The sequence below is a fragment of the Aphelocoma coerulescens genome, chromosome 2 (genome assembly GCF_041296385.1).
Source record: "Aphelocoma coerulescens isolate FSJ_1873_10779 chromosome 2, UR_Acoe_1.0, whole genome shotgun sequence".
NCBI classification, from domain to species: Eukaryota; Metazoa; Chordata; class Aves; order Passeriformes; family Corvidae; genus Aphelocoma; species Aphelocoma coerulescens.
In genome coordinates, this window is record NC_091015.1 from 117,605,656 (window position 1) to 117,618,055 (window position 12,400).

At 36.8% G+C, this 12,400-nt stretch overlaps 1 protein-coding gene across 1 annotated transcript in view; it reads right to left on the reverse strand.

The window, feature by feature from the left end:
* SMCHD1 (structural maintenance of chromosomes flexible hinge domain containing 1) overlaps positions 1 to 12,400 on the reverse strand; it is a 69,880-nt gene that overhangs the window by 32,102 nt on the left and 25,378 nt on the right. The window contains exons 15-22 of the mRNA XM_069004557.1: positions 12,092 to 12,198; positions 11,727 to 11,809; positions 11,461 to 11,574; positions 9,123 to 9,200; positions 8,926 to 9,045; positions 3,404 to 3,548; positions 3,079 to 3,175; positions 777 to 849 (exon numbers count right to left, since the gene is read on the reverse strand). Of these exons, the coding sequence (XP_068860658.1) occupies positions 777 to 849; positions 3,079 to 3,175; positions 3,404 to 3,548; positions 8,926 to 9,045; positions 9,123 to 9,200; positions 11,461 to 11,574; positions 11,727 to 11,809; positions 12,092 to 12,198 (817 nt within the window). The remainder of the gene's footprint in view (positions 1 to 776; positions 850 to 3,078; positions 3,176 to 3,403; positions 3,549 to 8,925; positions 9,046 to 9,122; positions 9,201 to 11,460; positions 11,575 to 11,726; positions 11,810 to 12,091; positions 12,199 to 12,400) is intronic.

Consider the following 12,400-nt stretch of genomic DNA (forward strand, 5'->3'; position numbering starts at 1 on the left):
TCTGTCTCAAGTCCAATCATTTTGCTGTTTTCTACATAAAACCTTAACTCCTCAAAAGAATAATGCACTACACTGTGCACTGTTGGTCTTAGATGGGCAAGACTGATGTTTGGTAATCTGGGAGGCTAAAATTTAGCCATACTACCTTATATCCCAAAACCAGAAGAAGCCAGGTAACAAGGGATAACAAATCTCATGTAAGAGAGCCTTCAGAATCAAGACATCCACAAAACATAAAAGTCTGGTAAGGGCAGTATCCTTACAGACCTCTATGATCCTCTCCTGCATTATGATACATTCAACAATGTAACATTAAAATTTCAGACATAATTCAATTGCCAAAGCATCCCCCTTTGCTGGGGTAAGAAACTGAATGAGCACGTACTCATTCATAAAATGTTTTCCGCAGGGAAAACAGGTCAATGCAGATTAGCACAGATTATAAATCTTAATGCTACAGAAAAATGAGAAGATAAGACATTCATTCATTCAGAGGTATTCGATAAGAAAAGGATTTAAAGTAATTAAAAGAGGAAAATGCATCTCAAATAAGCAGAGAAAAATTCCAGCTCCTGGACTAGTAGATAAAATTGGGCTGTGAGCACAATGATATTCCTGCCAAGAACGAGATGCTCCTGGCTTTATTTCTTTCCTAGTCATAACTTGGATCCTTTTTTATGCCTCACTAAATATTTTACTTTCTTGAGAGAAGCTTTCATTAATAGTGTCAGAATAATATTTAAGAGAATTTCACTAAATATTTTAGGGATACTTACCAGGCTGCAATCTTATTTTAATGACTTGTGTATCTTCTTTTAAACCAGGAAGAGTAATCTTCAGATTAAAATTCTAATGAAAAGAATATTTTAAATATTAACTTAAACAAAACCATATAATAGTCTCACATAAACATGTCAATTTGTACATATGTTAATTTCAGAAGTTCCTAGACATTTTCTTGCACTGCTACAACAAACCAAAAATTTTTTCCCCCTGTACTAAAATCTGTCTTTTCCATGCTATTATAACCAGAGACATTCAATTCAGGATTTTTATGTTAAACTACATGCTTCTGAAACCATGAAAAGTAGCTATCATAACTTGTGGTTTCCTGCTTAGAAGCTGTTTTAATAGGGAAAAATATAGCAGTTCAAAAGAAAAGTAGTTTTAAAGAAAGGGTCTGCAAGTTCTGTGTTTGTTGTTCCTCAGCAAGGCACCACTACCACTGTCCATCTCATCTTTGATTGAGGATTTAAGAAAAATAACTCCTGTAAACTGCATCACTAAAACCAATTTTTGTATTAAAATGAGAGAATGAAGAATAATAAGAAGAAAGTAACACCCCTTCTTTTTTAATTATTATGGTATGATGTTATTTCAGTACTGCAAGTTCCTTAAATGATTCTTGGTCTTGCCCCTCACCAAATTTATCTCTTGCTAAAGTCTGGCATTTTTGCTCCTCTACACTTTACTTCTCATAATCCACTCCATCTTACAGCATTATTCTTGCCCTTTACCTTAAATTCTGAACATTGCCTACAAAATTTACTACACTGAAATTAATTAATTTAATTTTCAATAAGCAGGTATATGCTCTTTCTCCTATTTAGAAATCCTTCTTGCAGCAACACTAGTCACTATTTTTTAAGCAATAATATCAACAGTGTAACTGGGGTAACTCAGCTCCTAGCTTTATCTTTACTATGCTAGACTACAAGACTAAATGAAGGGATACGGACCTGGCTAAAATACTGTGTAAATATGCCATATAAATAATGTTTAAATTATTTTTAAAAAACCTTTAAGTCTATATTTATCAGAAGCATTAATACCTGTTTTATGAAAGAAATATCTTTAACATGTAATGTAGGTTTTGGTTTTTACAGTAAAGCAGCAGCTTGACAAGGTGCTGAGAATCCATCAGTAACAGGCTAGATTTGGATAACATATTCACTACTGAAGTGCAACCAGAATAGTGGAAACATTTAAATAAGCTCAAGCAGACATCCTGCATATTAGCTATTACTACTCATCATCTCAACTAAGAATGGAAGATTTCAGTGCTCCCTATCATCTTTCAATGCAGAAGTCACCAGGATGATTTGGCTTATGTAGGAACCCAGAGTGCCAAGAATATTTCTCTGCCTGTTTTTAAGGGTTCTTACCCCCCTGAACAACACTGTTTTAGCCTCCAACCTTGGAAAAAATTACCAACGATCAGACAAGAACTAGAAAATACAGTGGTGTGAATTAGGTGATAGACTACTATGTAAGATTGTCACAGGGTGAAAAATTTAGAGGTTTTGGGCTTCTCTTTGTAGTAAATAGATAAGAGTAAAAAATGTCAAAATGGAGGATTGTTGTTGTTCTCTAAACCTTCTTCTCCTTCTTCTACTACTCCATGTTCTGCAGTAAAAGTAGTTTGGAATGACTGGATAGAGAATTCCACAGTTCCTGCCCATGTTACTGAATAATTGGTAGGAAAGTGAAAATAATATATGTTTTTAATAACTATTGGTTAAAATATCTTTAAAAGGCTGTGTAAATCTTGATAGAGAGCCTCCACTCCTGCTTTTCTGTGCTCTATGCTGTACCTGGGTCACACTAGTGGCTCTGTTCCTCTGATAAGACTTAATAAACAACTATCTGGAAGCATTGAAACTCAAAGAAAAGTCTTGGTTTATCTTTGAAACTCCTTGCAAGGACTTTTCGAAAATTCTCTCCCATCAGGAGGGACTTGATTTATGGCACGGTTCAGGGTCAGGCTTAAACCAATCTCAGCACCAGTTCAAACTAAGACAGCTGATTTGGTGTGCTGGGTGCACTCTACCACACACCCATGTGTTGCTCAGCCCTTCCAGTTCCATCAGCTGAAAAGAGTGCAGGTATGGGAAATATAAATTGCTCCACACGTAGAGCTCTAAGAGATAATTTGGAAATATCCCAAGAAATACCTGTAGTCACTAATGTAGACCAAACTTAGCCAACACTATGTGACAAGTCATTTTACACAAAACTTATTTTCTCTGTATCTTTTTTTTTTAATATGTTACTTCAAGTTTAAATTTATTAGCCTACCTTGCCCTGGCAACTATTTATACAGCCTTTAGCAGTAACACCCTTAATGATACACTTTGTTGCCACAGGTATGTCTTCATGCTTCAATGTTAATCCACTAGAAAAATATATAGAAACATAAGAGAATTTAGAAACAAACACAGAGTTTTAATAGACAAGATATTTTCAGATACTCTTATGAAAATAAAAGCAAAAATGTCAGTTAATTTATGTGAGAAATTCCCAGTATATCATTCAGATAAATCCTGAAGTATTATTATATTATTGTAACGTGAAGAAAGGGGAAAAAAAAAAAAAAAGAGAGAGATGGCTGTATCTGTATTACCTAGCTTCCAGAATTGGTCTAAGGCGAGTTGTCAAGTGCGTTGGATGACCAAATTCATCCTGCAATTCCAAAGGAATATTAAAAGGTACTCCAATTCGAAAAGGAAGCTCCAAAAGACCCACCAAAAATTTCTCTGGTTTGCCCTCTAAGAGAAAAGAATAATACATTTTTAGAAAGAATTATGTGTGTTCATTGGCTTTTTCTTGATTAAGGCTGCAATTAAGTGAAGTAGTTTTCAGATGCAAAGTAAACAGGCTGTTCAGAATACAATTATAACCAAAGTTATGGTTTATTGATGTTCCTTTTTTTAACTTATACTAAAATAAAAAGAATAGTTAAAAATATAACAGCAGTAGACTACAGTATAAGAAACATAACAGGATAGTCAAAATTCCCAAAGTATTCACAACACCAATACAGCACCTGAAAGTGAACAATTCTGTGTGGACAGCTTTTCTTAAAGGTTTAATTGCTTTAATTCTGGTAAAATAAATCATTCATGCAACTAAACATTTTTGTTCTACAACTACCCCAAATTTGAGAGATAAAGATATGGGATGACAAGTACTAGAAAAAGAAATGTGAGTGTATCTATCCTGTGAAACCTGGCCCCATTAGACTGCCTCCAGTTAGGCACTAACAAACAAGACCAAACAGCGGCCACAAGTGGGAGCATGTAAATCAAGAATCGTATTTTGTGGAATTAGACTGTGTTGACCAAGTGGCCTTTGAAAAAAGAAGAAATGCCCTGCTGAGCTAAATGGTAAATAAATATCCTACCAAACAATTTCAAACTCAAATTAACAACTGCTTTCAACACCTAGGGGTGTCATTATCAGGGAGCTTCCTTTGCACAAGAGATGACAGATACCTTGTATTGGCCAAAATTAGTCACTGGTTATAACAAGAAAAAGACCTCAACTTTATAATGTCTACAACTTTATTTATCATTATAAGTGAATGCTAAAACTGTAAAATGATTTGAGAAAGTAACAATAAAATAACTCCTGCAATATTAAAGTAAGCAACTACTAAAAGAACATGTCTGAACTAAAACCACAAACCTTGTAGATTGACTTAGGAAGCTCAGTTTTAACCAGCATTTATGACAATTTTTTAGCTTATCAAGAAGTATAAACACTCAGTAACAACCCGCTGTTAGTGAAATAGAATAATTTGTTACTCGGCCAAAAATGCTTTTTCAGTGTAGACTGTTCTTTTCTGGATTTTTAGAATCAACATACATAAAAAGTAACACAAATGTTAATATTTTGGAATAATAAGCATGAAGCTTTATGGCTGCCTCTGAGACAACACAAAACAATTGCAAAAATAAAAACTTGAAATATTTACCTTAAAAAACTGACAGTGCTAAAAATGTTGAACTATCTTCTGATTAAATACAAAAGCAGCAATAGATAGCTAAAGTTGATTTTGGTATCCCTTGAGTTAGAAGTACCAAAATATTAGGTAAATAGATTTTTCAAAGTTTTATTCCTTTCCAAGGAGATTTGTTTATTTCAATTGTTATAGCTGAAGGAATTTTTAATTGAATGCTGCCATACTGGGGGAAGCCACACTACTACTGAAAAGATTCTCTTTTCACTTTGATAAAGAGATAAAAGAGCAGACAAGGTTCATTTTTGTTCAGAAAATGAGATTTTTTCTTTTCTTTTCTTGCAAGTTCACAGAAATATCTTGAGCCTTCAATGGCATGTTTTCAGACATATGTTCAAATAGCTACTCTTTTCAAGTAATGCCAAACATTTTTTTCCTGTATTATCATACACGAATACCTCTTTCTACTCTGCCAATAAGCAGCTTTTAGAAGAATATGCTACATACAAAGAACTCTTTTCTTCCTCAAGAATTTGCATTCAAAGCCTGTCATTTTGTGAAAGAACCAGTAGGCTACAGAAAACACTGATTTTTTTTTTTCTTGATCTTCTGAAAATAGATGTTAGCTGTATCTCCCAAAATTGTGACAAAAATATGCATTTTAACATTAAATGCAAAGAAATTAGAGGTTTTTTAAACTTTCCTTCTTCCTGTCCCCCTTGTAGATAAAGTTCACAGAATGGCTGAGTTCAGAAGGGTTTTCTGGAGGTTATTTTATCCAATGTCCCTGGCCCAAGTGGGGCCACCTAGAGTCAGTTGCCCAGGAACGTATTTAGACAAATTTTTACTATCCCCAAGAAAGGAAACTCCACAACTTCTCAGGCAACTTGTGCCACCACTGGGTCACCTTAATAGTGAAGAAAACCTGTTTCCTGATGCTTGGAGAGAACCTCCTGTGTTTCAGTGTGTGCCCACTGCCTCTGGTCCTGCCAACTGAGCACCACTGGAAAGAGCCTGGCTCCACCTTCTTTACACTCCATTCAGTTGTTTACAGACATTGATAAGATCCCCATGAGTATTCTCTTCTCCAGGCAAAACAGTCACTGATCCCACAGACTTTCTTCAGGTAAGAAATCATGGAATCATAGAATGGTTTTGAGTTGGACGGGACTGTAAAGATTATCCAGTTCCAAACCCCTCTGCTATGGACAGGGACACCTTCCACTAGACCAGGTTGCTCAGAGCTGCATCGAGCCTGTCCTTGAACACTTCCAGGGATGGGGCATCCACAATTTCTCTGGGCAAATTGTTCCAGGGCCTCACCACCCTCCAGTCCGTTCATCATCTTCATGGCCCTGTGCTGGACTCTCTCCAGTATGTCCATGTCTCTGTGTCGTAATATAATGTGTCCAGTTCTGGGCACAGTACTCCAGGTGTGGCCTCACCAACTCTGAGTGGAGTGAGAGTATTACCTCCCTCAGCCTGCTTCTAATGCAGCCCAAGAGGCTGTTGATGCTTGTTGCAGTGAGGACACATTGTTGGTTCGTGTTCACCTGCTGCCCACCAGGACACCCAGGTCCTTTCCTGCAAAGCTGCTTTCCAGACACTTGGGTGGCAACTTGGGGGTTGTCCTTCTGCAAGGGCAGGACTTTGCCCTTCATGTTGAATTTCATAAGGTTCCTGAGAGCCAACTTTGGCAGCCTGTTGAGGTACCTCAAGAGGTGTCAAATTCTCAAGTGTATCAGCCACTCTTCCCAGTTTTGTGTTATCAGCAAACTTGCTGAAGGTACATTCTGTCTCATCATCCAGATCATGAATGAAGACATAAAGCACAATCAAACCCTGTACTGACCCATGGGGTAACCACTACTTACTGTCCTCCAACTAAACTTAGAACCACAGATCATCACTCTCCGGGCTCAGCTGTTCTGCTATTTGTTAATTCACCTCAGTCTGTTCATCCAGCTCAACTTTCATCAGCTTCTCTGTGAGGATTTTATGGGATCTTACTGATGAGAATCTTGCTGAAGTCTAGGTAGACAACATCTACTAAGCTAGTCCTTTCATCATAGAACGCAAATTCACGCTAACTACTCCTGATGATCTTCTTGCCCTTCATGTACCTGGAAATGGTTTTCAGGACTAGCTGTTCCATCATCTTCCCACGGATTGAGATGAAACTGACTGGCCTGTAGCTCTCTGTGTCCTCTTTGCGCTTTTTGTAGATGGGAGTGATGGTTTCCTCAAAACATCAGGCAGCTCTCTCAATTGCCATGATTATTCAACTAGTGTGAGTGGCCTCATAACGATGCCAGCCAGCTCTCTGCTTCATGAGTGCATCCCCTCATGGCCCATGGATTTATATATCACCAGTTTGCTTAGGTATTCCCTAGCCTGATCATCTTCCACCAAGGGTGTATCTTTCTTGCCCCAGACCTTCCACCAGTATTTGGGGCCTGGGATTCCTGAGGTCTGTCTTACTAGTAAGTATTAAGGCAAAGACTATTTCAATATCTCAGCCTTTTCCACATCCTGTGTTCCCTGCCCCATTCAGCAGTGGGCCCATGTTTATTTCAGCCATCCTTTTGTCACCCATACATTTAAAGACACCCACCTTGTTGGCTTTGATATATCACTTGCCAGTGATTCCACTTTCAATTCCAACTGGACTTTGGCTTTCCCAACCCCATGCCTCTGTGCTTGGATAGCGTCTCTGTATTCCTCCCTGGTTACCTGTTCCTATTTCCACCTTCTGTATACTTCTTTGTGTTGAGTTTTGGCAGTAGCTCCTTGTTCATCCATGCAGGCCCCCAGGTATTTTTGTCTGACTTCCTATTCAGTGGGATGAACCAGACTTGAGCTTGGAGGTGACCTGTGAATACTAACAAGCTTGCTTGTGCCCCCTGTCTATACAGGGCCTCTTTCCGTAGAACTCTACCAGGCAGATCTTTGAAGAGGCCAAAGTCTTCCAAAGACCAGGTCATGAGGCTTCCTTTTTGCTCTTCTTCTCCAGCCTTTCTGGATTCCTCTGCCCATCAGGACTACCCCCCAAGGGACTCTGTCAAACATTCACCTAAACAGGCCAAATTCTGCCCTTGGGACGTCCAAGGTGGCAGTTCTGCTAACCATTCTCCTTCCTTCTTCACTAATAGTAAACAGAGTAAACTACCATTTTGTGATTGACATGCTTGAGACAGCCTCTGACCACCCACCAGTGGCACCACTTCTCTGCTCACAAAGAGAAAGTCCGATAGGGCTCCTTCCCTAGCTGGCTCCCTCACCAGTTGTGTCAGCAAGTTCTGTTCCACACACTCCAGGAACCTCCTAGACCATTTCCTCTCTGCTGTGTTATATTTCCAGCAGACATCTGGTACGGTAAAGTCCCCCACAAGAACAAGGACTAGTGATTGTGACGCTTCTCCCAGCTGTTTATGTATTTAATCTGCCTCTGCATCCTGGTTGGGTGGTCTGTAACAGACTCCCACCTAAGTATCTGCCTTGTTGGCCTTCTCAGCTCTCTTAGCCACAATCAACATTAATTCTCACCATCATCAAGCTCCAGAAAGCCTAAACACCCCTGGGCTATCCTACCACCTCTCCTTCCATGCCGATCCTTTCTTAAGTGAGTATTCTAGTAAGCATTGTGGTAAGTATTTTATGATGGTTAATCCAGAGAGACATATCCATTACAACCAAATGAGAATTTAGTTTTGCATAGGGTTCTTCCTTAATTAATTAAAAAAATACTTCAATCTCAACATATTTATTTTAAATGTATAACCTGTTTCTTAATGAGTTTCTGTGGTTTATGCATGAAAGTTGGGCTAATGAATACTCGTTTTATGAAAGAATCTTTGTGTCAATGGCATGAGGAAAGAGGGTGATTCTAATGAAGTGTAAGTTTATTTTTTTAAGTACATTTGGGAAAGTTCACATCAGGGAGCTTTAGATTCCATCAAAACTTTATTTTTTCTGTATACTGCCTGCTGCAGAGCCAACACATTACATGTGAGATCAAAACCTACTACAAAAAACATGTTTCCTGGAAATGCTTCAAATTTGACGTGCAAATACTACTTTTCAGTGATGAAAATCACCTCTCAACTAGAACATGACAAATTTTGATATACTATGAATCAAACAGAAACACTAGAAGTAGGAGAAAGTAAGATTGGAATTCTTACCTACAATAGTAAATTTAAATACTTTAGATGGTAGAGGCCTTCCTGCGTAAGTGTCTGCATTACTTTCATTCAATACTACTTGCAGTTTCAAGGAGTAGTTACCAAGTTTCTGAAGATTTTCTAAACAGAAATAAAAGTACAATTAGATAGAAAAAAAAATTATACACAAACTGAAGATATTGAATATGCAAACTTACCCATTTTTTTAAACCAGTATGGCCACTTGCCTCCATGCTGACTGATATGGGAAATTATTTCTTTATTCTCAGTAGGTGCTGCAAAACAAACACTCAGCTACATGTATTTAAATTTTACACTGTAATTCTTAACTTTTTCAAGCATTGGTATTACTATTATGACGTATCACTATCGTTTCTGGACCTAATAAACATCAATTCAGCTTCACAACTAAATACATTGATCACAGCTAAAAAATATGAGTTCCCTGTCTAATCCCATCTTAATTAAAAATTGCTAGCCTCAAGCACATTGCACTGAAAGTAGAAGGTTTGTAAAGCTGAATTTTATTAACTCTTTTGTTGTATGTTCCCTATTAAGTAAGAACACTCTGCACTCCGTGCTGGCAATGGATCAACTTTACATATGACCGCAGCAAAATTGTTTAAATCGAAGCAATGGTAAAAATGTGCAGTTGACAGAACACATAACTAAGATAAAGAACATTCCTGTTTTGCTCCTAATTGTTTTATTTGTCTTTATAAACCTCTGCAGAATTAAAACACATACAAAAACAGAACAACTGAAACTCTGAGGCAGTTTTACTGACTGGTTCTCTAACCTAAGATAAATACAGAAGTAAGATTTATTATTGGAAGTGTCAAGAGGCATTAATACTTTTTTATTCCCAAAATACACTTTAGAATATAGAATGTGACTGTAATAAGACTACACAGAACAAAAAGAAATGCAGTAGAAAAACAAATAGTTTTACAGCTTAGCAAAACTGTTTCAAGACCCTGTTCTTGCACCAAATGGCATATATGAGATAAAATAAGAGCTGTCAACTAGACTTTTATCATTCTCTTAACCCTGATTCAAACCCTAATTTTGAATCAAAGCTTGAATAATAAGACTCTCCAGTAATAGAGCAGGTTTCTCATAGCTCAGCTCTCTTGGTAGTCCATAGTACAGTCTGCCAAGTATTCCATTCTTCAAAAGAACTTCTTGCACATGATATTTGCTCTTGGCCTTTGTATGGGTATAACTACATTTCTCTCATTCATACAATTAGGGGTTTGAGTTTGACAGGTATGCCATGCCCAAATCATCACTTATAGGACCTTGTTCATTGTTCTGGCGAAGAACATGAGGATTACACTACTGATTCTTCAACTGAGTAGAGAAAAAAGCTAATACAGGAAGTAGAAACAGTTAAAAGTACAAATTTCCATCAATCAATTAATGGGTCAGGAGACATGAAAGGTCTGGAGGCAGACTTTTCAGTAATCCTAGGAACAACCCTGACAAAACAGAGCAATAGAAACACCAGGTCTCTCTCAAGTTCATACTTTCTGAAGTCAGGGTGCTGTACCGTACTAAGTTTGCGAAACACTGGTTTGTCACTCATGCTGATAGGAGACAATTTGATAATCTATATTAAACGAACACCGCTTTTTCAACTCCAACCTCTTTATGCCTCAGGACACTACGCTGGACAATGGTCATGCACAGCAGCCAGCTCCCATAAATGAGTGCCATTAAAATACCATGTGTAGTCTCATGACACACATACTAAATTGTTTACTTCCATTTGTTGTGATACGTATACTTCCATTTGTTTTCCTTTGATGTGTATCACTACAATAACCTCAGTGCTTCAGATAGGTATTTTTATAACTCTTAACAGATAAAGGAATTCATTTACCTATGGTGTATGGAAAGAAACAAGATAAACAAGATTTTAAGTTTCTACAAGTTTCAAATACATTTAATATGTGCAAAATTTAAGTTTTCAGAGAATTTAGTGTTCTAATTCTGTGTTCAAAATAAAACAGTGATTTCAGCTGCCTTGAACAGAATGCAATTCTTAACAATGCAATGTGAGAACATCAAGTGAAGCACCCACAAAATGGAAACCACTAAACAGTAAATCAAAAAAACTTGTTTTTTTAAAAATTCTGAAGTGACTTTATGTTAGATACTAAACAAGCCTGATCCCTACTTTTATGCAGCTCACGTAAATTGCCATGCTAATTACAGAAACATTATCCATTTTACTCATGTATGCATGTTAAGTAGATAGGCTGGAATTGATAGGCCCTCCTTACTTGTGACAGAAGATGTAATCAAAGTACAGCATTAAGACATTAAATACATGGCACTGAGGCACTTGTCATTTCATGAAAAGTGGCTTTGAAATGCTACACGAACTGGTGGAGTATTGTCTAACTTCCACATCCATTTATCAAATTCTAATATGTATTTTAGATATATACATATTACAAAGTGAAATACCTTATCCATTATGCACTTTAAAAATAATAAAGATACAATTGAATATAATGAAATACTCACAATGCAAAATAACCTTGAGTTCAACAAGAAGTTTCTTTGAACCTCCGTGGCTTGTACCTGGAAGTTTTTGCATTGCTTCTCCTTTTTTATTCAAAATTTCTATTCTTAACGCTCCTGTATTTAAAATGAAAAATAACAGACTTTTAAAACATGCTGTGGATTAAAAGTGATCAGAGATTTCTGTATGCTTGTCTTTTTAACAAGAGTGCGTGATGTATTTTTAAACTGGCATTTAATGTTTTAGTATTTGGAAGAAAAAAATATACCTATTGGTGTACCAGCAAATCTTGTATCATTTGGTAACAACTCATCTCCTTCAGGCCATGTGACTGATAATTTGTCAGGAAGTCTAACAAAAAAAGAAAGGGTGAACACTTTTTCAGTAAGTTAAAATAAAGGGCAATTTATCTTAAGTTAAATAGACATGAAGCTATTTTTGGGGTAGGGGAAAAAAAAAAAAACAACAAATTCCAAGCTATTTCTTCTTGGTTTATAATTTTTTTTTGTTTCTACTGAAACAGATGACTGTTTTCCCATTTGGGAACAAAACTGAACTCTGTTTAGTTCCTGATTAAATACAAAAACTGTAATTAGGACCTCCACAATTATGTAATTGTTACTTAGTGCTTACCTTGCCATTTCATCCTCTATGTATTTTTTAACAACTTTGTCAGACACTGTTCTGTCAAGTTTTGAGATTGGAATAATTTTCGTTTCAGCATACAATGCTTGTGGTTCCTGAAATAAAAATTCAGTGCAGTTATAAATGGTCAGACTTTACAATATGTCAGAGAAGAAAGACATCCCAGTCAGGGGACTAGAGACAACTCAGCATAGACATAATGCAATATGCTAATAAATACTACCTGGTGACACCACAAGACTATGTTTTAAAATTTGCTGAAATCACAAGGATTACAAATGGATGCACAACATACTC